This window comes from Polyodon spathula, chromosome 1 (genome assembly GCF_017654505.1).
Source record: "Polyodon spathula isolate WHYD16114869_AA chromosome 1, ASM1765450v1, whole genome shotgun sequence".
NCBI classification, from domain to species: Eukaryota; Metazoa; Chordata; class Actinopteri; order Acipenseriformes; family Polyodontidae; genus Polyodon; species Polyodon spathula.
This window is the reverse complement of record NC_054534.1, coordinates 96,084,031-96,109,854: the sequence shown is the minus strand read 5'-3', so window position 1 is coordinate 96,109,854 and position 25,824 is coordinate 96,084,031. Positions and strand designations below refer to the sequence as shown.

General features: G+C 37.2%; 1 protein-coding gene across 1 annotated transcript; it reads right to left on the bottom strand.

Annotated features, from left to right (window-relative positions):
• Positions 1 to 884: 884 nt before the first annotated feature.
• On the bottom strand, positions 885 to 19,411 carry LOC121324688 (ellis-van Creveld syndrome protein-like). The gene is made up of 20 exons (XM_041266809.1): positions 18,875 to 19,411; positions 17,889 to 18,008; positions 17,563 to 17,646; positions 16,608 to 16,834; positions 14,792 to 14,876; positions 14,601 to 14,699; positions 13,927 to 14,064; positions 13,545 to 13,703; positions 13,208 to 13,424; positions 12,866 to 13,014; positions 12,140 to 12,238; positions 11,573 to 11,785; positions 6,427 to 6,536; positions 5,751 to 5,964; positions 5,439 to 5,645; positions 4,509 to 4,653; positions 3,550 to 3,655; positions 3,012 to 3,138; positions 2,653 to 2,743; positions 885 to 1,482 (listed from the first exon to the last, which is right to left on the bottom strand). Exons 1-20 carry the CDS (start codon positions 19,052 to 19,054, stop codon positions 1,364 to 1,366), a joined length of 2,889 nt encoding a protein of 962 aa, XP_041122743.1. The 5' UTR covers positions 19,055 to 19,411; the 3' UTR covers positions 885 to 1,363.
• Positions 19,412 to 25,824: the final 6,413 nt, after the last annotated feature.

Here is a 25,824-nt window from a genome sequence, read left to right as displayed (position 1 = left end):
GTGGTGTATTTGAATAAACATATTCACTAATAATAATAAATCAAAATTAAACAAAAAAAAAAAAACAATTATATATAATAGTCTATTTTTATATAGTGCCTTTTATAGTGGACCACCATCATAAAGCGCTTTACAAGATACAAGACTAGGGTGTGTGAACTATGCTTCAGCTGCAGAGTCACTTACAAGAATGTCTCACTTGAAAAACAGAGCACAAGAAGGTTAAGTGACTTGCTTGGGGTCACACCATGAGTCAGTGGCTGAGGTGAGATTTGAACCGGGAATCTCCTACTTACAAGTCTGTATCTTTAATCACTGGACCACATAGCCTCCTATGTATATAACCTTCTACCGTATGTACCTTCCTTAACAAAAAGTAAATGTTAAAAGTTTTAAAATCTACTTCAAAAGATAACAGCTAAAAAGTTGCAGCTGCTTCCTGAAACTGAATCACCTTGTGCATTAAACCAGGTGACCTACAGCAAGGGTACCAGAATGTAGCAGATGATGATATTCATAGGGCTGTATTTGTAAAAAAGCAAGTGAAAAGTCACAAGATTCTCACAATGACTAAAGGAAGACAAGATAATGTAAATAAAGCTAGGATGCTGTAAGTACAATGATTTTAAAGCATTAATACTCCTCAGAAAACAGTGGACATTAGAGGTAGAACATCACTTTCATTACAAAAACCAACTTTCATAAAAAGTCATTGACAGATGAAATGGTAGCCGTATTAGTCCAGAGATGACAGACAAAGAGAAGGAGGAGATGTGATACCTTTTATTGGACTAAATAATAATTATTCACAAGCTTTCAAGACCTCAAAGGTCTCTTCAGGTGGAAGTACTTTCACCTGAAGAAGAGAACTTTGAGGTCTTGAAAGCTTGTGAAAAATTATTATTTAGTTAGTCCAATAAAAGGGATCATATCTCCTTCTCTTTGTCTATGAAAAGTCATACAATTTATGAATTCCAATGCTACTGTACCATAACCCCTTTAGAGGTCTGTATACATTTTTTTTCCAGTAGATGGAGCTAAAGAAAAATAAATTTAAAAAAGCCAAGCAAAAGATTTAGATCTATTGGTTCTCTGGACCAGGCGACCAAAATCAGACGAAAAGAAAATATGTACAACCTGTACAGTACAAACTGGATTTTTATATTAGAAATATGATAATATCCATCAGCAAAAAAAAAAGTACCAATTGTAATTTTAAAGATTGAATATGTACATTTATTGGACAAAAAATGTATGTCGACTTAACATTTTCACAATACCCATGGTGACCCCAAAAACTTGTTACAGAACCTTATTTGCTTTACAAATATCCCTATCTCTAACTCTGTTTTAAGTACACATTTTAGTCATTTATTTTAGGTAGTTCAATATGCGTTGTCTGAGGGAGTGATGATTGAAGATTTTTCCAACTTTTCTTTGGCTCCTCCGATCTGTGTAAAGTAGCTGACTTTTTTTTCATGTCTGAAAACAGGTAAAAATGCAAACAGTGGAAGATTGCCCCTGAATAAACATTTTAACAATTTCAAAGCTGGTTGATGATTGTAGGAAAATTACAACGTCACACTCTACTTTCAGTGGACTGACAGTGTGTCTGTATTTCTATTGTAATAAAGTGATTTCCTAAGGGGTATTTAGGGATTTTAGACCAAGATCAGCCTTTGTACGCGATGAGCATTCTTTTATGAATGTGCTAAAGCCTAATCTTTGACTTTGAATAGCCATCATCATTGCCATCAAGATTATTGGATCTTTTCTTTCTTGACACTCCTTTCTCTTCTGCCAAAATACACATTTTTTCAGTTTTACTTTGCACACTTGATATAGGGTTTGCAGATGACATCGTACACTGTGGTTTTATTTTTCTTTTAGAAACAATATGGAAACCTTTTAATGTAAAGAAAGAGATATCTTGTATTTTACATAAGTTTACAGAACAAAATTAACTCAACTGTCACTCTAACTTCTTGATTACACTATGTAACACAATTTTTGTTCCTGGGTAGTAAGTGTTATTTCCTAACTGCTTATGCCTCAAAAGTATAGAAAATGGCTATTATTCCTCACAAACTTTGCTTTTGTGACCCAGGACAGTGATATTTCAAAATATCACTATTTCCAATGGGAAAACGGGCAAATGTGTGTCTTTTCATTCACATAAAGTCAGAAAAAAACATATGAATCCAAATTAACATGTATTTATACTAAAGTAATACAAAAATGACAACAAAAGATTTAGAAGTGAGTAGTTTTTCGAGATTTAAGATTATACTGTAAACTGTAAAGTGATATTTTGAAATTTACCTGTCCTGGTCACAAAAGCAAAGTTTGTGGGGAATAATAGCCATTTTCTATACTTTTGAGGAATCAGCAATTAGGAAATAACACTTACTACCCAGGAACAAAAAAAAAAAAAAAATAAATAAAAAGTTACACTGTGTTATAATCTACTACATAGGGAAACAGCTCTTCTGTCATCCAGTGCTAAATATTTCACATGTAGCCAGATTCACATTTAGCACACCACTCTTATATAAGCACCATTTAATGTATAGTATGTTCACATTTCTAAGAGCTCTTTCCTGTCCCTTTGTTGTTTCCTGAATGAATGAAAACCCAGCTACCAGTACCTACCTGAAGAGGTATCCTTAGTACAGGAATTTGACCTCCCCAGTGGAACTCTAGCTAATGCTGCAAGCTGTGTCATGAAGATTTCCTCTGCTTCCTGTTAAACAAGACCATGAGAGACAACCAGGGATTAAATTAACAAATTCGGAAATAGCTTTTGGACAAACATACAAGCTATACTAATGCTTTGAATCTTTAATGGGCAAATACTTTTCAGCAGATGTAAGAACCATTTCTTCTATTTTTCAGATACTGCATTTTTTTAAAAAAATCTTAAATGGTTAGAAATGTTTTCTTTAGAAAAAGGTATACAAAACCGTTCTAGTACCCAAGTTTTAAACAACCCAACTTCAATATATTTGTACCTGCAGTTGTCCATCAAGGTGTTTTTCCATATGATCAAGGACAGACTTCTTTTGCCTTAGAAACTCAAGTGTTGCTTCATGATTCAAATCATACTGGGTCAGGATTTTTTTCTTTTGCAAAACTACTCTATAGGGCCAAAAAAAAGACAAATCCAATACCACTGAAACCTGTTAAATACATTTAAATGAGTACTTTGTCTTTTTTTGCCTTGCTACTGAAAAAAAACCACACCACACACAACACCTCTTATCAGCACGTCAGTTTATTTTCTTGCAGCTGCTTCTTGGGGTAAATGATTATATTGTTTTTTCAATCATTTTGTCAAACTTGCCTGACGTGGTTTAGAATTAGGAAGTCTAAGTATGGTAACACACACAGTACAAGCTCAAGAAGCCAGGTTCTATCTGACCATTTCTAAGTAACAAAAGTATTATTTGAATGTTTTTTATATGAAAGAAAATGTCATGCCACATTAAAATCTAGGCTACTTTCACTCATGCATGCAACTGAAGTTCTGCATGCTCTTGGTGGACGTACCTTTGGTGAAACTCAGTCGATGTTGGTTTTTTACTCCAATTAGCAAGCTCCTTCTGAAGGGATTCATTTAGCTGCTTTTGACTTATCTGTTTATTTTTACAGATGTCTGATAAAACATAATAGGTTTGGGAAAGCTTACTACATGCAATAACAAGCATACACTAGCTGTTGTCATTTGTATTGCTTACATACTGTATTATGGTGGCTCTGTTATACAGCACAAGCTGTTTTTAGATTAACAATTTTAAAAGTTTAATGAACAACATGTTTCCAGGGTCGCAAGTTTACCGATTAACAGAATATTTGAATAACTTATTAGTTCACTTGGCAAAGTCATTTTGAATGAAAAATAAATACTAAATATAGAAGACTGTTATACTTGCAACAATAGGTCTTATACAAAAATGAGGAATAGAAACTCATATTAGCCCAGCAACCAGTCGTGGGCTTCAGAAACATCTTTATTTAAGTACTGTATATTTTAGAAATCATCAGATGCCAGGAGTTAAAAATATGAATAATAATGTTCCTTCGCTATAGCCACATAAACAACTGTTATAAGTAAAGCTACTTACTCTGGAATTGTGGCCATTGATCAGATACGCTTCTTCAACTGAATTTAACGTAGGTTGCAAATGCATCAATCAATGATATTTCCAGTAGGATGGCAACTGATCTTCATGCATAGTGGAGTTGTTAAAAGTAGTCAAATGTGTGCTGAATGTGTAGGTATGAAAGGAGTCTGGTGTGCAATCAGTTTGCAAACCACATTTATGGATTATGGGTGGCAAATGATGGAAAGGATCCAGTGTGTCATAGCCTTCATTCCTGCTGCCATTAGTTCAGAGTAGCTGGAAACTGAATTCTATATGCCTGAACAAGGGGAGTTCTGAAACCCAGGACTTGGTGCAGGGCTAGAACGGGTTTATAACCCTGCCATTGTTGCTCCATTCACCTACCTTCTAGATGTCGTAAACGCTGCTGTTTATCATGTTCCAAGACTTCTGTGATGTTCTCTAACCGAGTAAAATAGTTCTGTGCAAGTTTATTAACAGATTCCCTGGTCACATAGACACTCTCAGTAGCAGCTTCTTTCAACAGGACCTGTAAACATATTCCATTTTCACAGTTGGCTCTTTTTTTAAAACCAAAAAAACATTTTTTTAATTTTTTTTTTTTATTAGAGTAATTAAAGAGTTGTTTTTTAACCTAAAAAGCTAGCAATTTGTTGAATAATTTGGGGATTTTTATGCAAGTGTTTGTTGATAATATATGTTGACGAGGTTGTTTACAAGTTTGACCTCACTATTTTTTTTTTGTTTGTTTTAATTCACAGAGATACACAGTAAGCAAAATGCTGTATAAAGTGTTTTAAAAAGGATAATGTAGTATATTTCAAAAGCAAGGTCACAGGAATTAGGTTAACAATAAAGCTTGCTTGGAGTTAAACCAGTTATATTAAGAAAAATGAAACCCAATGACGTGCCTTGCTTCCCTGTCAGTATATTTCCATGTCAATACAACTGGATTGTCTTCAACATTCTTTTCATTCTCAAGAGTTGACTGTAACCTCACCTTGGTACTGAAGAGAAATACCTACATCTCAAATGTGTTCAAAATGCACACACCCTGTACAAGGTTAATGATCCCTCTGCTCATTCCCTTTTTGTTAGAATACAATAATGATGCTGGTGCATTTTTTGATAAGCATTGGATCCATAAAATGCAAAAAGCATTCAAGCCCATACTTGTCAAACAATGCATGAATGTCAAGATCTCCTGTTGTAAGCAGCATTTGTTGAGCTTGTATACATTCAATTATAAAAATTATTTCAAAGCTGACTAGAAAGAAAATAATGGAACTTACAGAATCTACTTTTTAGAATTACCTTGAAGCCTTCATTCTCCTCAGAGGTGGGTTGTGCTACTTGATGACGTGCGTTCAGAACCAGAGCATGTCCAATCACATGCTCCGTGTGGTCCTGTAAAAGCTCAGCAGCTGTACACAGCTCTGAGATAAGCTCCTGTTGAAATTCCAGTCGTACCAGCTGTGTCTCCTGCTCTAGTCTCCTCTCCACTTCAGAAATGCTGGTTTCCTTTAAAAATACAAACAAATCAGATGTCACAAACACAAACTAAAGAAGTGGTGTATACGTTTTAACCAAATGTATTATTTGTAGATTAACCCTAAACAAAACCACCTTATCCTGTAGCTTCTGCTGATTTCCTGGCGTTTTACTCAGGTCATCACTTTCTATTTCTTTTGTGCGTTCTTGGCGGAGTTCATTCAACAAGCACTTCAGCCTTGACAGTCTAATTTCCTTCAGTGCTCCAAGGCTGAACTGTCTAGCTGAAAACTGGTTATTGACTGACTGAAAAAATAAGGAATGTTTCAGTTGAATCAGTTTTCCATTTCTACAAAAAAAAATAAAAAAATTGTTACTTACTGTCAATTAGACCATGTGATCAAAAGAAAAGGTACCAGGATGAAGCAGTTTATCATTTAAATAAATTATTTTAAATAATAGAATTATGAAAGCTAATAAAGAAAACTGATATGATAGATGTAAAACTAGAAATCGCAGTCGACTTGGACCACTTGATACATATATCCTCTCTGAGGTGTTGGAAAAACAAATCTAACTGCTCAGGATGGAGTTGTGGCTCGACTTGAATGGTACAACAAATTGGATGATTAATTCTCAAAGTACAAAACTAGTGATCATTTTACTGTATACAATATTGCACTTTATATTTTTAATTACTATATTTTACTGTCTCCAAAAGTATGTGTGTGTATATATATATATATATAGCTCAGAATACACCAACATGTTTACAAGGCACCGCAACAGTGCAACAATTTGGTACCCTTACCCATCATGCAGATCTCTTTGTCTGACTAGAATTCCCTGGAGAAGCTTCTCCTGCTGCTCAGCGAGGTGCTTTAGCCTGGCTGTGGACAGCGACTGTTCTTCAAGCCAACCCTTAAAGTAACATAAAAGAAAATACTTTACATATCAGTATTTGAAAAACAAATACAAATAAATAATACATTTAAAATAATAATAAAAAAAACAACAAGTACCTAACAGCATACAGCAGTGATGGCCAATACACCAAACACTGAGATCCATTTTGGTGGATCTCAACGGGCTCCACAATCGACCAATAAGCTGTGACCGACAATTATTAGCAAGATTTAAAATAATGGTGTCAAATATGTAAGAGACAGCAATAATAAAACAAAACAACCACAACAAAAATGTAACAAACGTGAAATCAAAGCATTTTTAATATTAAGCATAGATAGTTATAAAACAGAAACTTACCAACATTTTTCACGTGTGTGCCTTAAAAAAAGTTACTAAAATTTAGGCACACACTGAAAGATTTAGGGGCACACAAAAAAACAAACAAACAAACAAACAAAAAAAAAAACAATTTTGCTCAAATTTATTGTTAAATAACTCGGTATCTTTTTTCTTTCCTTTCTTACACAACACTTGTGCACTTCAATACTTTTGCATCAACAAAATTATAATGGACAACTCTATTTATTTATTTATTTATTTTCACTTAAATGATTTTTAACTGTCTGGTACTATCTTCTTTTCTGGACGTATGCCTCTCCAAACATTGCGTGCCATTTTGAAGCACTGCGTTTTAAAATATTTTAGCGATCTAGGTTAACACAGGCAGGCGCATTACACAGGACGAGGCAATCCACACACAGGCGGAGGGCGGGCACAAACCCAGAACCTCTCGCACTGAAGCATAGCGACGATACCGCTGTACAAAAGAACCAGCTCCTTTGCACGGAGTGTATATCCGGCTTATGTCTTCGTATGTGATTATGTCACCTACCAGCCCTGCTACTGCCCTCCCCCGTGCACGCTACAATATTTTCACGTTTGACCTTCTGGCTCCCGGTTAAAAATGCATTCTTGCCTGCCATCAGTTCCCCGCATCTTGACAAAATGTGTAAGAAACTGATTTTTTTTAACACTGTCACTTAAACCAGGGAAAAATCGAGGTTCCCTGTTCGCTTTAATCTTCCGACATACCTTCATTGCTCATTTCTTGTAAAGACGTCAATATATCTGAATTTTGATTATCGTGGTTTTCTTTTGAAACTTCTCCAATCACATGAAAATATTTTTTTATTTTCCTCATCTTGATTTGACAAGTTTTAAAATGGTCTGGAAGTAGCCAGTGTAATTGGCGGGGTATGGGATTTCTAATTTTTTATGTATGATTAACAGTGGGCAGTGGACACCAAAAAAATACATTCCCAGACTACATTACGATTGAGCTATGAGAGCTTAGATCCAACTGTGAGGTGTTTTTTTTGTTTGTTTTATACTTTCAGCTGAAAAAAAAATACAATGTTTATTTTTTATAGCCAACCTTTATGAATTTCTAGTCACACATGCGCCTAAATTTAAATGTACATTTTCACATGCATTTTTTTAATCTCATGCAGAAACTGAAGGCTCTCTTCATGCTTATAAGTTAGTGCTTGTTTTGATTTGTCCCGAGATCCACCAAAAATCTTTTGCGATCCAGGTATTGGTCACCACTGGCATACAGTATTGATTAGGGGTTTTAATCTTGACATTTTCTATTGATAGATTAATCACACCTGTTTGCTAGTAATAATAAAAATTGTATTGAAAGACAATTACAAGTAATAAAGTATGAACATAATGCATTGTAACAGAGACGGCCGAAGTGGGTGGCGTCAGAACCAGGAAATGAATACACAACACAGGATGGATGAAATGAAATGATGATGGAGCTTGCTTGTGCCAGTTTATTGAAGATAAAAGGGTTGAACAAACAAACAGAAAACAGGACACGGCACTCTACGTCAAAATAAAAGAGACAAACAAAAACGGACTATACTTAACAAAACGGTGCACGGACAGACACACTGACAAACACGGTGAGTTGATAAATTAACAATGAACAAGCACGTGAATTAATAAACTGCAATTCCCCGTGATCATTACTTTTTACTTGCACGTGAAGTGCTGTGCAATCCTCGTGCCTAAATACAAATATACATTTCTAAACACACGTGAAACACAGACCCGTTTATATCCTGTGTACCAATGACTATACACCAACATTTAACACATCACATGCAACATATAACAGAAAATACACACAGGGGCGGGGACTTTGTCACATAGCCCCCCCCCCCCCCCCCTCGTGCAAAGCACACATGGCCTCAATGACCACCTCCCCCCTTAAAAGCCCAAAAGTCCAGCACAAAGTCCTGGGCCAGGACCAGAGGCTTCAAGGAGCCCCCAGGTTGTCAGGCTGACAGCAGCAATGAAGCGAAGAAACTGCAGTGGGAGGATCCCCCAGGATCTCCGGCAGGGAAACTGCTGCTGGGGTTGGTGGTCTCCAGACCTCCTCCCCCTTCTTCGTGGCCGGCAGCTCCCCTTGGTGGGGTTCCGGCCACAGTACTTCCTGCTGCGATGCAGAGAAACAGGCAGCCCCCGGCGATGCTGAGTGGCTGGCAACCACAGGCGAAGCGGAGCGGCTGGCAACCCCAGGCGATGCAGTCACAGCGACCCCAGGAAATGCTGAGCGGCGGGCAACCCCAGGCGATGCTGAGTGGCGGGCAACCCCAGGCGATGCTGAGCGGCGGGCAACCCCGGGCGATGCTGAGCGGCGGGCAACCCCGGGCGATGCTGAGCGGCGGGCAACCCCGGGCGATGCTGAGAGGCGGGCAACCCCGGGCGATGCTGAGCGGCGGGCAACCCCACGGCGAAGCGAGGCAGGTATCCTTGGGCGAAGCGAGACAGGCATCCTTGGGCGAAGCGTGGCAGGCATCCTTGGGCGAAGCGAGGCAGGCATCCTTGGGCGAAGTGAGGCAGGGAGTCAGGACAAGCTGGGGTGCGGGTGTTGGCCCTCGTCTCGGCCACTGCGGACGGGCGGTTCTTCCCAGTGCTTCTCTCAGCAGCCTATAAAAGGGCTGCTGAGGACCGCATGCATCTAGTCCTGGTCCTTCTGGTGCAGGGAGAGGCAGCTCCTGCTCCTCTCCCCCTGATGGAGGTGGAGGCAGAGAAAGCTCCAGCTCCTCTCCTCGTGATGGTGGGGGAAGTGATACCAGCAGGCATTCACCCTCTGCTGGTGGCGGAGGCAGAGGCAGCTCCTGCTGCTTTGCTCCTGCCGATGGAGGTGGCGGAGGAAGAGGCAGCTGCTGCTGCTCTGCGCCTGCTGATGGAGGTGGCGGAGGCAGAGGCAGCTCCTGCTGCTCTGTGCCTGCCGGTGGAGGTGGCGGAGGCAGAGGCAGCTCCTGCTGCTCTGCGCCTGCCGGTGGAGGTGGCATGTAGTCTCCTGGTGGTGGAGATGGGAGTGGCGTGTAGTCTCCTGGCGAAGGAGGTGGGAGTGGCGTGTAGTCTACCCTTGTTACAGGGTACTGGTGCGGCTCTCCCTCACTTGCAGGGACTGGTGCGGCTCTCCCTCACTTGCAGGAGACTGGTGTGGCTCTCCCTCACTTGCAGGAGACTGGTGCGGCTCTCCCTCACTTGCAGGGGACTGGTGCGGCTCTGGAGACAGCGGTGGGATGTCTGCCTTCCTCTTCCCCTTTCCCCTTCTCTGCCACCTCCTCACCTTCTCCTGCGCCAGTTCCTCCTCTCCTTCCTGGTAGGGGCAGCGCACCACCGGGTGCCCGAACTCCCCACAGGCAAGGCACCAGCCCTGGTCCTCCAGACCACCGAGGAACTCCTCCAGGTCCTGGCAGCCTTCCATGTTTTATTTTTGTTTTTATTTTTTTGTTGTTGCTGTTGTGTTTTTTTTTTTTTGACAAAACACCTCTCCTGGTCTGACGCTTGGAGGCGCTGTTATCCCTTGCAGGACACCATGTGTCACAGAGACGGCCGAAGTGGGTGGCGTCAGAACCAGGAAATGAATACGCAAAACAAGACGGATGAAATGAAATGATGACGACGCTTGCTTGCGCTGTTTTATTGAAAATAAAAGGGTTGAACAAACAAACAGAAACAGGACACGGCACTCTACGCCAAAATAAAAGAGACAAACAAAAAACAGACCATACTTAACAAAACGGTGCACGGACAGACACACTGACAAACACGGTGAGTTGATAAATTACCAAGCATCGTGCTGGTCTCACTAGCACGCAATAGCAATTGTAAATAATTTCTCCTCTCTCTCCCGTTCTCCACTCACCGAACACCCAACCCCGAGTGGGTGAAAACATGCTGTTTTTATGCAGCTGTACCAAGACTCGATTGCTAATCAATCATTCAGTTGGAGTCTCGGTACAGCTGCACGTGAATTAATAAACTGCAATTCCCCGTGATCACATATTACTTTTTACTTGCACGTGAAGTGCTGTGCAATCCTCGTGCCTAAATACAAATATACATTTCCTAAACACACGTGAAACACAGACCCGTTTATATCTCTTGTACCAATGACAATACACCAGCATTTAACACATCACACGCAACATATAACAGAAAATACACACAGGGGTGGGCACTTTGTCACATGCATTTACTGCAAATGTTTCATAATGCCACCTAATATTTAACATACATATATTTACATACATGCAATTTGACCAGTTCCCCAAAGTCAGTTATCTTGAACACTTGGCATGACGACTGTTGTATGATCTACACAGGTAGTATGTGTAACACACAGTACAGTACAATTTAATTTAAGACTGTTCTGCCAGGATAATTTACATCTGTATTTTAAAAAACATTTTACAGCACTGGGGAAATCACAGATAGCATCAACCTTCCCTCCTTTCTTTGATTATCATAGGATTACCCCTAAGAAAAAGTACTAGTAATGTAAAATGCTTTTAGCTTTTTTTATTTTTAAATGAACAATAAATTTAAATTATCAATGACACTGACAGTTTAAAAAATATATAAACAGTAAGATGTTATACTGAAAAATATACAGTATAAAGTAACAGTAAGATGTTATACCATACCTACACTCATGGATTTAAACTAATCCTGCTCACCTGTTTCCCCCGTACAAGTTGATCTTTGAAAAGTTTTAAATAGGCTTTTAGATTTGCTTCTTCAGTTTGCAAATGAGCACTTAAATCTTGCCTTGCTTCTTGCCTCAGCAGTTCACATTTTTTCATAGGCAATTCTGTGCGGCTCGGTAGGGTTACTAGGAACATCTCTTTCACCATTTTCTCCATCTTCTCGGAGCAAGACGAATGCTGCCTCTTAAACAACCAAAAATTAATAGTATGAAATGAACCTCAGAGACAAGCTTCATTTGTATTATACAGCATGACACATTTCCAACTTTCCAATTTAAATTTAAGGTTATATACCACCTGTCATTGGAAACAGCCAGCCCCCCAAAAGGCCCTTTCAAGGGAAAGTTCGAGTGTCTGTACTAACCACTTTATTGGATGGGCCGCGGCCTTGGTCTAAAAAGAGGGTTATGTATGCATTTGTGAATGTGTTTGCTGTCCAGACAGTTCGGGAACTTGACAACAGAAAGCGCAGGTTTCAACTAAAACCCCAAAGCTATGTGTTAATTTGCCAAAAATACTATGAAACTAAATTCCCACCTTCCACAAATCAGTTATGCCATCAATGATTCTCATGTCCTCCACGCCCTCCATATCACTAGAGTCCTGCCTCTGCTTCGCCAAGAGACTATGGTAGGCCTAAAAAACAAACAAAATATCAATGTTTATTTTAAACAAAACTGAAGTTTTTATGTCACAAACTTTATTAAAATTACCTACAAATAAAAAAAAAAAAAAGATGTATGTGTATATAAATGATAAATTCTGTTTTTCATTAAGGGCATAAATTTACACAGAGAAAACATGCTTCAGTGATAAGCTTGGATGATATCAACCTAACAAAACCACAATTACCTGGTTTGAAACTGTACAGCTGATTTATACTTGAGGAACGTGTAAATGCATGGACCTTCTGGACTGTACCAAAATTTTTGTTAAATAGTTTACAGTACATTTTAGTATTAAGTATGGTTTGCCAGCACTGCCAAAAGGTAACACCATCAGTATTTGCAAGCTGATTGGCACAAAATCTCAGGGTCTAATTGATATACACAAATATAGATATATACATATACAGATATACACACACACACACACACACCACCCATATATATATATATATAATATAATATATATTATATATATATATATATATATATATATATATATTTGTATGGCATAAGTCAATGAATTCCCATCTGCTTTATCTCTTAATTATTCAGGTGAAACAAGTCTTTTATTATTTAACCCAGAACTTAAACCAACATTCACAAACTCCATGGCATCACAGATCTGCTGCACACTATCTTGGACACGCATTTTCTCCTTTTCTTGTCTCTTTTTTAGTTTCTTCTTTTTGGAATCCATCTTCTTGACCATTTCATTAACAAGGCCTTTGGTGTGCTTCGTACACTCTAAACACAAACAGACATGAACAAAAATAATTTGCTGGCTCGAAAAGTACAGAGACACTTTGAACAAACATACTAGCTTTCAAAAAGCACTTGTTCAAAGTGTGTATGGAGAGACTGAAAAAATTTAATGGGATCTAATATAATCTAATAATTAATCAGGTTGCCATTGACATTATAAAATAGAACTACTTACCACTGGTGTACAACTTGATTTCCTCCTGGAAGTTATACTGTAGATCCGATAGCATGTTCTCCATTTCTTGAAAAGCAAGTTCACCATCACTGGTAAGATGCTCCAGGACCTTTGCTGCAACCTTTAGTCGACAAGTTCCTTCCTGTTGTACAAGCCACAGCTGAGCCTGAAGTGTGCCTGCTATGTACTCCCACCAAATGAGTTTTTCTTCAATATTCTTAAAAACAAGACAAAATGATGAACACAGAAATTCAATGAATATACACTGTACTTAAAATACATATACAGTGACGCACTAAATGGAGTCATTATTACACTGCAGACCACTTTTACATACCATTATATGCATACCCTGGGTCTCATTCATGAGGCTCTCCACGTGCAAGAGATGCTCAGTTAGTTTCACAATGAACTTGTTCACTACCTCACTTGTAAGTGTGGGTTTGTTTTGTAAGTGTTGACAAGCGCCTTCAACCTGTTTGTTGAAACCTGCTATCTGTAGAAATCAAGAAATCGAAACTTAGTAATACATTTTGTGTTTTCATTCATGGAGAAATCCAAGAATTGTATGTGGAAAAAACATGGGTCCAGATCATGAATTACAATGCATACTGTAGGTAAAAAATACATTCTGTCAAAAAGAAAACACACACACACACAATACATGGCTGGACTAAACTTGCTTACAGTTCATCACAAACGTATACTACAATAGATACCATTCGAAGTCCATTTTCCAAACAGTGCTTTTCTATTTTCTCTATGTCCTCAGAAGTACAATAGCTTGCATCAGGATCCCCAGCTCTTTCCATGTCTGGCTGGTTTAAATGTAATTGCTTGTTTAGCTCTCCTAATTCCTGGGAAAACAAAACAAACAAACAAAAAAAAAACAACACATATTATATATTTACTTCTAATTATTTATAATGATTTTTTTTTTAAATTTGTATTTATTTTAGATGAAGTTATGTTATAACATATCTTGATACATCCTCAGCTTGCCTTTTTGTTGTATATATTTCAGATAAAAGCTAGCATTGCTGCTTTTCACTGAAGTCGCTGGGCGAATCAAGGATAATTTACAGTTTTACTCACAGTTAGAGGCTTGCATTTTCCCATTGCCAGAAATTTTATTAGTATGTGAAGGGATTTCATGTTTTGAATTTACTGTGCAGGGGTTTACACTCAACAGATTTGTAAGTGTAGCTGCTATTATACTGTGGACATGGCATGATATAATGAATGTTTTAGACTTGCTATACTGTAGACAGAGCTCTATTTTGGGTTTCAACAATATAGCAAACCCACAAACCAGAAAGGACATTTTATTCTGCGGATCCATCAGCCAGAAACTTATTGTAGGACTCACAAACTCAAAATGAGCAGCGCTCACCTTTTCTTGCAATAAAAGAGTACTGCTGTAAAAGGGTTCATCAATGATCCCCTTATGAAACCAGTCATTCAGGAGAATTTTGAACACCTGAAGAAAAAGCTAAAAAAAAAAAAAAGATTTTATGATAAAACATCTCCTTTTTACTGGAAAGTAAAAAACTTAGCATCATGGGAGTACGGGATTCACCATACCATATGTCTCTCTTCCCTCAGTTCTGTGTCCAATTGCTCCAAACTCTGTAAGCCCAAGTTGTAAAGGCTTATCCGAGAATCAAAACTGCAGAAAAACATGTTGGAAAGGAGAGATGCATATTAGTGATGATTACTTAAGAAGGATATATTTTCTGGTACAGTGGCGCAATTATGTTAATCTGAATGAGCTGTTCAACTCTTAATCCTACTTGTTGTTACTTTATCCAATTTACCAACTTAACCAAATATTAGGTATCGATTTGATCAACCTATACCGTTTTAGATTTACCGGTAACTAAGGTTGGGATTAAGTCGCAGGTGTCACAGACTACGTGATTCTGAAAGAGCACTGAACTTTACCACCTCTACTTGAAATTCAACCCTACAAAAATGTATATATTGATGCACAATGAAAATGCAATGGTGTAAGTTTAACATTAATACCTAATTGGGCACATACATAATGTCATTTACATTTTAAATAGTGAGCAGATAGGTTTGGTGATTGTTTGAGTAGTATTGTTCCATGGGATAACACAATACTGAGCTCAAGTCATGTGATTTCATAAAAATGCCAGGTGCTCAGTGTTTGGTAATTGAGTTGAGTTAAAATTGCCAAAATCAGTCGACTAAGAGTCTGTATCAATAGACATTCGAAAAGACGTGATTTTAATTAACGCGAGAACAGTGAATGATGAATGAATGACATGACCACGCCCCGCCTGAATAATGAAGATTTTCTGCTTGCTATCAGCATGACTGAAGGCGGTCTGTCAGACAGAAGTTGCCCGGAGAATCAGATGTTCTGCTTCAAAAATCCACAGACTAGTCCTGAGAAACCAGGAAACAGGCTCTGTGAGGGACAGGCCACTTTGTTACACCACCGTGAAATTTAAGACTTCTAAAATATTATGACCGTGAAATTTAAGAAAATGTACCGTGAATTTGGTAGGGCCCTATTCATGGGACAAAAAAAAAGGCAAACACGTCATTTGGAAATGCCTCACTTAAACATTACCCAACTTCCTGAAAATGTTGTGTTGTGATTTTTATATACACATACACACACACACACATATATATGTATTTTTTGTTGTGACTTTGTTATGTGGAATGTAATAAACGAGAACCATTTCCACATTTGTTTTATTTGAAGTGCTTAAAGTTAAATTTCAGTCTGTTTACTTGTTCAGCTATAAAAAGGCACAAGTAAACCTTGTGTTATTACTTCATGAAAACGTGTCTATGGCGACTGTGTACTGTGAAGAAACGGCAATGGCAAGGAATGACAAAAAAAAAAATAAAATAAAATGCTGTGTCAACATTATGGACAATTTATTTCAGGAATTAACAAAACAACGTTTAACTTGAAGAGCCATTTGGCATGCTTTGTTTTGTAGTTAATTCACTGGGGTAAAGTCAGTCCTTCACAACGTATTCTTTAATTTTTTATTTTAACGTGTTACATGTTGTAAGGTCTTGCTATAAAATAAAAGCGCACACAGGCGCCATGGCCACACCCCCTGCTGCTATGCAGTCTCTGTCTGTGTTCAGAGCAATATAATGGCTTTTATTACTTTTTGAAAAATGACCGAATGTTCAAATGAATATTTAAATAACGAGCGAATATCCGACCATGAAAATCCTGTGTTCATCCCAGAGCAAGTTTATAGTCGCAGTAAAACTAAGAAAATAAAGCTGTAAAATTCTGCACTTCAAACAGATACAGATACTTACAAAATAATAATAATAATAATAAATAATAATAATAATAATAATAATGTATAAGGTGTATCCCTACAATTCAAGTTAGTACCTGGTGTAAATGAGTGTTTCTGGAAACCTTGTCAGTTTCATAACCTTTTCATTCTGAAATTCTTTAGGGAGTGGTGATGAAGATATAAAATGGCTACTGTCATCTTCATCATCTTGGCTTAGTGACTCAAGGCTGGATGAGGTAGAACCCTCCTGCATCTGATTGGGCAGGATTACCAGCTTAGAGTTCTCATGTAGTGAGGGATTGGAAGCTCCATCTGCCAAAGGCTGCATTGGAAAGAAAAACAAAAAAAGTATTATTATTATTATTATTATTATTATTATTATTATTACCTCTATTCATAAGACAACACAATAAAAAACATATTTCTTGAAGAGTAGCTTGTTCATGAATGCATACTTTTACCCAGTGACATTTGGTCTGGTTAATCAAGGTGATGAAGTTCATGTGGTAAACATAAAAAGGCTATGGTTTTAACTGTAGGGCTAGCTGGGTAAAGCTGTGACTCATTTTGTTAATTGTAATCACCTTGGAGCCAGTGTATATCTCTGTGTAATTAACAGCACCAAAGCTAAAAACAAACACACACATGACATGACCATTACAAATAACAATTTTAAAACTGCAAAGTCCCACAATCATGATCATTTTTTACATTTCACAGTGTCTGGTTTGAACATTTTCACAGTTTGGTTCTGGTATAGTTTACAGGTATTGCATTTTCAGCATGAGCTTATAGGGGAGCTACTTTGTTTAAAAATAAATAAACAAATAAATCCCATAACTAAGTTAAATCTTTAGATATGTGACCCACAGTTAAAGAATGTTAAGACATGCCTTATTTAATGTAATAACTGAATTATGCTAATCCAGTTTCAGTAATTATACTTGTTTCATATTTCAATGACAGATACATTTCTCATTCAAAAGGATGCAAATTGTTAAAATAAAAAAAAAAAAAAAAAAAAAAAAAAAAAAAGATAAAATAACTTACTCTGTATCTTTGGTTGATTGGATAGACAACTTTTGCCCTTAAAGCAAAAGCAGCAACATCACTGTTTAAAGGAAGCTTTCTTTCCTAAAAATGAAACAGTGTATTGTTAGTACAAAGTAGAAAGCAGCAAAAGCCCCAAGCAGAAACAGCAGAACTGTACAACTTTGAAAAATTAACACTTCTTACCTGCCATTGGGTGGGGGTACTCTGTCAGGATACCCGTGTCTCTGGGAGCCCCTGCTTTATTGCATTTTGTTACATTTGCACCATGGCAAACCACAGTAAACACTACTGAGGTTGAATACAGGTAACAATAAAATACACACCTTATCACTGATGAAATTGCTATTAGATTGCTTCTTGGCAAAACTGGCACAATCACTTTGATTGTCTTCTTTGTCCAGGTCTGTGTTCTCAAAAAGTTTTTTTGAATCATATTCCTGAAACTGAATGAAATTTAAAATTAATATTTCAGCAACAAGTAGAAACAGATTAGTTATTTCCTAAAGAGTTTTGTGTTACAATAGGCAGACACATATGATAATGTTAGGTTACAGGATTTAGGGCTGAGTGAGGCACACAGAATAATTGTTAACATTAGGCTCATTAGAAACTGGGGGGGTTTCATGGTTACAAGGCTTTTCAGCTAAATTATATATATATATATATATATCACACACACACACACACTAGCACTTGACAAGCCCAACGATTCACTGTGAAAAGCTTTTAATTTTAACAAGCCTAGTTTTGTTGGGTTCATAGCCATGGAACGTTATTATCTTCACCTTAGCTGATAAGACCATATTAATAATAATAATAATAATAATAATAATAATAATAATAATAATAATAATAATCCAATAATAATCCTTATTAGGTTCCGATCAACAGACATACAGTAAAACCTCAAAACTCCTATATGATATATCCTATACTCCGTGGGCCAGACAGTTCGACATCCAGAGTCAGTAATACAGTGTTAAGTTAATAAACCATATAGGCCTCTTGTCTTCGACTTAGCTGAATGAAAATTTAAATAAAGGTCCAGTGTATAAATGATGTCGCAATCGATAACGTGTGTGTGTATTATATATATATATATATATATATATATATATATATATATATATATATATATATATATATATATATATATATATATATATATATATATAGATAGATAGATAGATAGATAGATAGATAGATAGATAGATAGATAGGTATTTTCAAATTGAACAATAAATAAATAAACAAATATAAATAATAAAAAGGAACACCTGAAAGCGAAAATATCAAGTTAGGCACCTACCTTTTCCCCGAGCACAGCTGGCTTCAGTACAAATCTGTACAACAGAACTGCTACGCCGATTCCAATGATCACCCCTATAACTATGGCTACCGCCAATAGCCCTGGAAAAACTTGGAAGGACTCGGCAAATCCGATAGAAACATGACTAGAACATGTGAAAAGTATATCCGAGTCACTCATAGCTAAAGGTTTACACCTTTAAACTAAAACTAAAAACACACCGCTCAGTATTGTACTTTCGAGGTCTTGTTTTCGAAGCACGCCTGACTGAGGCCAGCTGCATACTGTTCACGCACGAATGTGCTGCAACAATGTCAAAACAAAACAAATACTACTGCGCAATTCAATAACTACTTTAGCCACCCTACATTCCTTCAGCGTTTAGAATGTTTTCCAACAAATTCACTATGTCGTCTGAAGAATAAGTAAATACTACTTTTAAAGTAACAAGAACCGGTACGAGGAAAAAAAAATATATATATAACTACAGCTACTGTACCAACAAAGCTGATCCCACTCCCCAATAAGCTTGGGAAATGTTAAAATGATGTTTTTTTTTTTTCTTTGATTGATAGGTCATCAACCTGTCAAAACACAGATTTTAGTACAACCTCGTAGAATGCTAGTGGCCCAGCACCAATAGGAGCGTGATGGAGGCGGGGCATTTAAAGTTTTCATGAAAGTTGTCAAGGACTGCATTGCAAAACAAAAGAAAATGTAATCATGTGACTGAACAAAACCGTTGTTTTATTTTTTGAACATATTATTGCCATATATATTTCTTTGGACAGTTGTCTTTTAGTATAAACTGGATGGGCACTTTCTGGAGGTTTCAAGCATGATTTTGAGCTGGGAGTGGGAGTGATCACATTTCAGGATGCTGCTAGTACTGCAGTAGAACTGTTTCGAGCGGCACAACAGTTACAAACATTATGAATGGTATCGAGAGGGTTTGTTACATTATTTGATGTGCACATTTACTTACAATGGAACGTTCTTGGCAAATCTCATTTATTCCACAAAATATGAGAGAAAAATACTTGTTTACTACATATACATTTTTACTATCGCTTTACTGGCCTCGTTAATTATAACTGGTGTAATTTATTTGTGTACCCATCTCTGAACTGTTTTTCATTATACAACGGCTACCGAAACAATGTAACAAAAAAGCTTATTTATTTATTTATTTATTTATTTATTTTTTTAGGCAATTAGTGTTTTTATTTTACTTATTGTTTTCAAGAGAAAAAATCCAGCATTGCAGTTGTAGTGTTATTTTAAAGGTACGCGCACTGCACTTTGTCGCTCGTGCTTAAACAACTAAAATTAAAATAGGGTACGTTATACTGTTTTCGCTATTTTACATATGTTTTAATTACATTTTTCGTATTTTTCCACAATTAAGAAAATACTTTATGAATATTTGTCATATACAATACATGTTACTTTTTTACTTCTGCAACTTTGCGGTGGACTTCTCGTTTTGTATTGTTAGTCAGGTTTTTTTTTTTTGTTTTGTTTTGTTTTTAGAGAAATTTATTGTATGTCTCCAGTTTAAGTTTGCAAAAAATACATAATTAATGGTAAATGTACCTCTGTTTGACAATAGCAAAACACCCATCACATCGTAGTTGATTGCACCTGTACCAAAATGTGACAGGGTTACCACTGTCAATGTGGCAGCATTTCCCTTTCTGACATTACATGAGTCAAGTTTTGGTACATGTACCACATTCTGATGAGGAACCACTTTCTTACACTACACCGTAACTAGCTATTAGGGCACCGAGGACATGTCCTTGGTTGTTTTTTTGCATCATCAATGCTGATGCTCGTGTGAAAATTCTGGTAAAGTACAAAATACTTATTAATTTTCTGTTGGTTTGTCATGTAACATAGATTTGGAGGTTGAATAGTAAATACCAAGCAGTCATACAAATACGGCCATCTATAGCTTGAAACCTAAGTGTCAGCTCTGATATGGTCCTGAAACCCAGTAGCCCTTTTGTAAGTGTCGATAGAAAAAAAAGACATGACTTGCGTGGATACATTTGGTGAAGGCCAATTGTGCAGAATTCAATTCGGAAAACTACCTAAATTGTTTGAAAGCCATTCAACTAAAGTAAGAATGTGATATAAGATCTAATTTAAATGTCCCAGATGAAAACCTACTGGACTGTATGTGGTTATAAGCAGAACAACAACAATTATAACTCGTTTTAGTATGTGATAAATGCTCTTATCACACAAGTATAACACAGAAGTTTGCGATATGTGGTCATACACTTATAACTTTATAATCTGTTTTATACCACATCATGGGTCGTTATTGCTGTGTTTCCTGTTTGACAATGTTGGCAATAATCTTTACACTATCAGTGCACAAGCTAATATCCGCAACCTCTTTTATTCACTGTATAGGTTTAAATCTGCTGTAGTTTCACTTTTAAAGCATGACATCTGGTACTACACAAGGCTAAATTAAGGTGTATTGCTGTGCTTTCCATGAAGCCTGTTATTGTTTTACCTCCTAAATACTTTTACTGGTGTCTGATAAAGAAATCTGTTTGCAAGCCTTGGTTCACATAGTCTTGCACTAGGGAAGTGAAACTGTCCTGACCTTCTCAGGATGTTCTGTTCCTATTAGTAACCAATCAGCTGCTTTCCCTTATAACTGAAATGCTTTGCAGCCAGTAAAAGGATTGATCTCAAAGAAACTGCTGAGGTGAAAGTTGAATTGCATGTGTAACAGATTATAAGGAATGCAAGGCAAGAAAACTGAGAAATTTATTTAAATGTTTGCTATATCGTGCAATAAACTTTTTTTTTTTGCTGCTCGTGTTTGTCTTGCACGTTTTAAAATTCACAATTCCTATTAGTCTGACAATTGTGTCAAATTTTGTGGTGGTTTTATAATGTCGCCTCAAGTTTTTTTCTCTTTTCTTTTCAGAACATCAATTTGTTTGGTCCTCTGTTGGCAAACTTTACCCTGTGGGAGTATTCAACTGGAAAGGTAAACATCTATATTGGGTGTATGTGCAATGGTAGTACTGCTAAACTATTCAAGTGGTTTTGAATGTCACCTAAGAGTAGTCACTAGAGGGCAGCATTCTATAACTGTAGGTATCACGCTAGTAACATTTTATGCTTGTTCAACAACTTTCTTTGGAGAACTGTATGGATTACATACAATTGTATACAATTATGATATTTGTGCAAGGTGTTGTAACTAAACTAAGGGATGTACAGAACTTTAGAATTACCCACAACTTCAAAAATGAAATAAAAATATGAGGTAAAACTTTAAGAATTGGATTTAAGAAATTTTGGAAGAATAATGAGAAATCCGTAGGGTGCATAAGAAATTTTAGAAAGAGAAAAGGCCATGTGGACCACCTATGCTTGCTCACTTTGGTGCCAGCGTGGTCCGTTAGCACTCAGAACTGGCAAACAAACAAACAAAAAAAAAACCCTAACCAGTTTAGTAGGGTGAATGAACCCTCTGGGAGGGAATCTGTGGCTAAACGGACCACACTTCCTCCAGACAGCTAGCTAATGGCTTTATTATGGTCACAGAGAGGGTTATACAGTATTATTCATGACAGCATCCAATCTATACTTGAAAGATCCGATGGTCTGTTTCAACAACTTTGTCCGGCAGCCTGTTCCAATGATTCGCCACCTTTTCTGTGAAAAAGCTCCTTCTCCCCTCGGTTCTTCTTCTTCTTCTTCTTCTTCTGTGAAAGCCAACTTGCCACACAGGCTCGCTCGAGTTCTTTTCCCTTCCAAACCACGACCAGACACACAGGATTTGAATGAATAGCGCTGACGCGCACTTTTAATTACAAAAATAAACAAAATAAACAAAAACAAACAAACACCTAACTCCTTCGGAGCACTGACTACACATTTGTTGCAGATCCCTGACGAGCACATGGGGGGAAACACCATTTACCTGCAACATAAACACAAAAATAACCACACAGGTTAAACACAAAACTTACGTTTTATATGCCTGCTCAGGAACAGAGCACACTTTCTGCTCCCTTCTACTCAGTAGCCTCGAGTAGACTGGCTGCTGACTATTTATACCCTGCACCCAGTTCTAATTTACAATAATCCCCAGGTGCAGGTGATAATTAAACAAATTAAATAAACAAAACCTGCATTCACAGATATTTTTGGCAGGGAGGATATTAACCCCCTCCCTGCTGTGTTACTATTATTATTATTATTATTATTATTATTATTATTATTATTATTATTATTATTATTATTATTAAACCACATATAGTTCTATTAGGTAACAACCAGCTCTAATCACAGTTTAATATTCATTAAATCCCTCTAAACTGTTGCTTGAAACAATCTTGAAAAAAAAAAAAAGGTTTTAAATAATTTATGTACTGCAACTTTAAGAATAGGGCCCAATGCTTCAAGTCAACTTGTAAATTGTAATGTAACAACTATGTTTCCATGGCTACCCATAGTTTCCTTGTGTCATGCTGAGAAGTTTCTTGGTGTTCAGACAACCCGAGTCAGAAGCTGCTGAGAAATGGGTGTCATGCTTGTCATATTTGTGTCTGACCTGTGTATTATTGTTATCTGCAGTGTTTCAGGGTTTCTAATCAACTAGTTTATTTATAATAAAAAATAGTGTATATTCAGTTCAGTAAAGGGATGTCTGGGAGAGCCATTTCAATCCAGTTTTAGAAAATACAATGAAATATTCAACTATTTTAGAGCCTGGATGGAAGTGTACTTTGTTCCATTAAAAAAATGTAGAACATAGTTGGAACGAAGACCTGGGCTGCAGTGTAACACAACACACACACAACAATCTGACTCGACTATAAAAGAGCAGAATATGTCAATTAGGAACTGAGGCAATTCTTGAGGATATCACAATCCATTTGACCTACAGAGAATATAGGTATGGTGACCTATATCTTCAAGTTACTGACACTTGTAATGCTATTATCTTCCGTTGGCGTGGCATATTATCTTCTGACCTGTTCACTGTGCAGATGATCTGTTCTTTTTTTAGATTCACCCTCACCACAGCATACATTTTGTAGGATTTCCGGTAGCATTCATCATCTCCTTTGTCCTGGTCTGTCTACTTCTCTTCATAGTTTATCACATCAGAAAATCGAGTGGGGAAAATACCTTGTCAGAATATGGTAAATAACATCAGATACTATGCTAATTTTTAGAAGGCTTGAATTCCTACATTATTCAGTATTATTGAACATCATGAAATTCTGGGTTTGGCCTGTGCAATAAAGAATTTGAGTGCAATTCCCAACAGTTACACTTACACATCTAGACTCCTCTGCACTTAGCCACATGTTAAGTAAAGCGTTCTTTGAAAAGTGCATCGAGACATGTAGAATTGAAACAGACTCTTCTTGCATTAAGTCTACCCAAATTAATTATGCTTGGCATCATAAGGTTTTGAGCAATGAAAACATTGCTGCATTATCCAGTGCATAGCCAATAAACACCGGAGAAACACTGGTAATGGTTACTCAATTTGTTGACTTGACCCCTTTCTCCATGAAAAAGAAAAAAAAAAAAACAACCTACAAAAGGGCTCCAGAGTGGCGCATCCAGTAAAAGCACTCGCCTAGTGCAGGATGTGCCCTATAGTCTGGACGACCTAGTGCAGGATGTGCCCTATAGTCTGGACGACCTAGTGCAAGATGTGCCCTATAGTCTGGACGTCGCCAGTTCGAGTTCAGGCTACTCCTTTGCCGACCGAAGACGGGAGCTCCCAGGGCGTGGTGCACAATTGGCTGGGCTGGGATATCCAAACACTTGGATATTATTTTGTACCCTTTCCCTAATCTATGCATTTGTATTACTTTATCTCTAACTTCTGTAGAATGCTCTTTGGACTTCATTTTCCTTCAGTTTCACATCCTTACCAATGATCCTTCAACAGTGGGGTTTTTATCCAGAAAATGTGACAGCAACTTTAATGGTTGTAACAAAGTGCCAGCCCCTGTGTGTATTTTTCTGTTATATGTTGCGTGTGGTGCGTTAAATGTTGGTGTATAGGCATTGGTACACGGGATGTAAACGGGTCTGTGTTTCACGTGTGTTTAGAAATGTATAATTGTATTTAGGCACAAGGATTGCACAGCACTTCACGTGCAAGTAAAAAGTAATAATATGTGAGCACAGGGAATTGCACTTTATTAATTCACGTGCAGTTGTACCGAGACTCCAATTGAATGATTGATTAGCAATCGAGTCTTGGTACAGCTGCATAAAAGCAGCATGTTTTCACCCACTCGGGGTTGGGTGTTCAGTGAGTGGAGAACGTGAGAGAGGAGGAGAAATCGTTTACAACGATTGCAATATCCAAACACTTGGATATTATTTTGTACCCTTTCCCTAATCTATGCATTTGTATTACTTTAACTTCTGTAGAATGTTGTTTGGTCTTCATTTTCCTTCAGATTCACAGCCTTACCAATGAACCTTCAACAGTGGGGTTTTTATCCAGAAAATGTGACAGCACCTTTAATGGTTCACAGGTGGAGGCCAATGGTAAGGTAATTGTGTCCTCGTTAGGGCAATTTCTTTCATCGGTGCAAACTGGGAGTTTCCACAGCACAGGGGTTGAATACTTATGCAAGCAAGATATTTCAGTTTTTTATTTTTCGTAAAAATATTTCCCAACATAAAACCAATGTCACCTTACAATAATTGATTCTGAGTTTCAGTGTTTTAAAAAAAAAAAAAATCAAACAGAACGAAATTTCAATGTACCATTTGTAATTCAGTAATATGAGAGAATTGGTCAGGGGTCTGAATACCTTTGCAAGGCACTGTGTGTGTGTGTGTGTGTGTGTGTGTGTGTGTGTGTGTGTGTGTATGTATATATATATATATATATATATATATATATATATATATATATATATATATATATATAT

Coding starts and splice junctions, on each gene's coding strand:
- LOC121324688 (XM_041266809.1), bottom strand. CDS start 19,054: ATGAGTGACTCGGATATACTTTTCACATGTTCTAGTCATGTTTCTATC. Junction 13,704..13,926: donor TGGAAAATGGACTTCGAATG/GTATCTATTGTA, acceptor TGATTTCTACAG/ATAGCAGGTTTCAACAAACA. Junction 12,239..12,865: donor ATGCCATGGAGTTTGTGAAT/GTTGGTTTAAGT, acceptor TTTGTTTTTTAG/GCCTACCATAGTCTCTTGGC.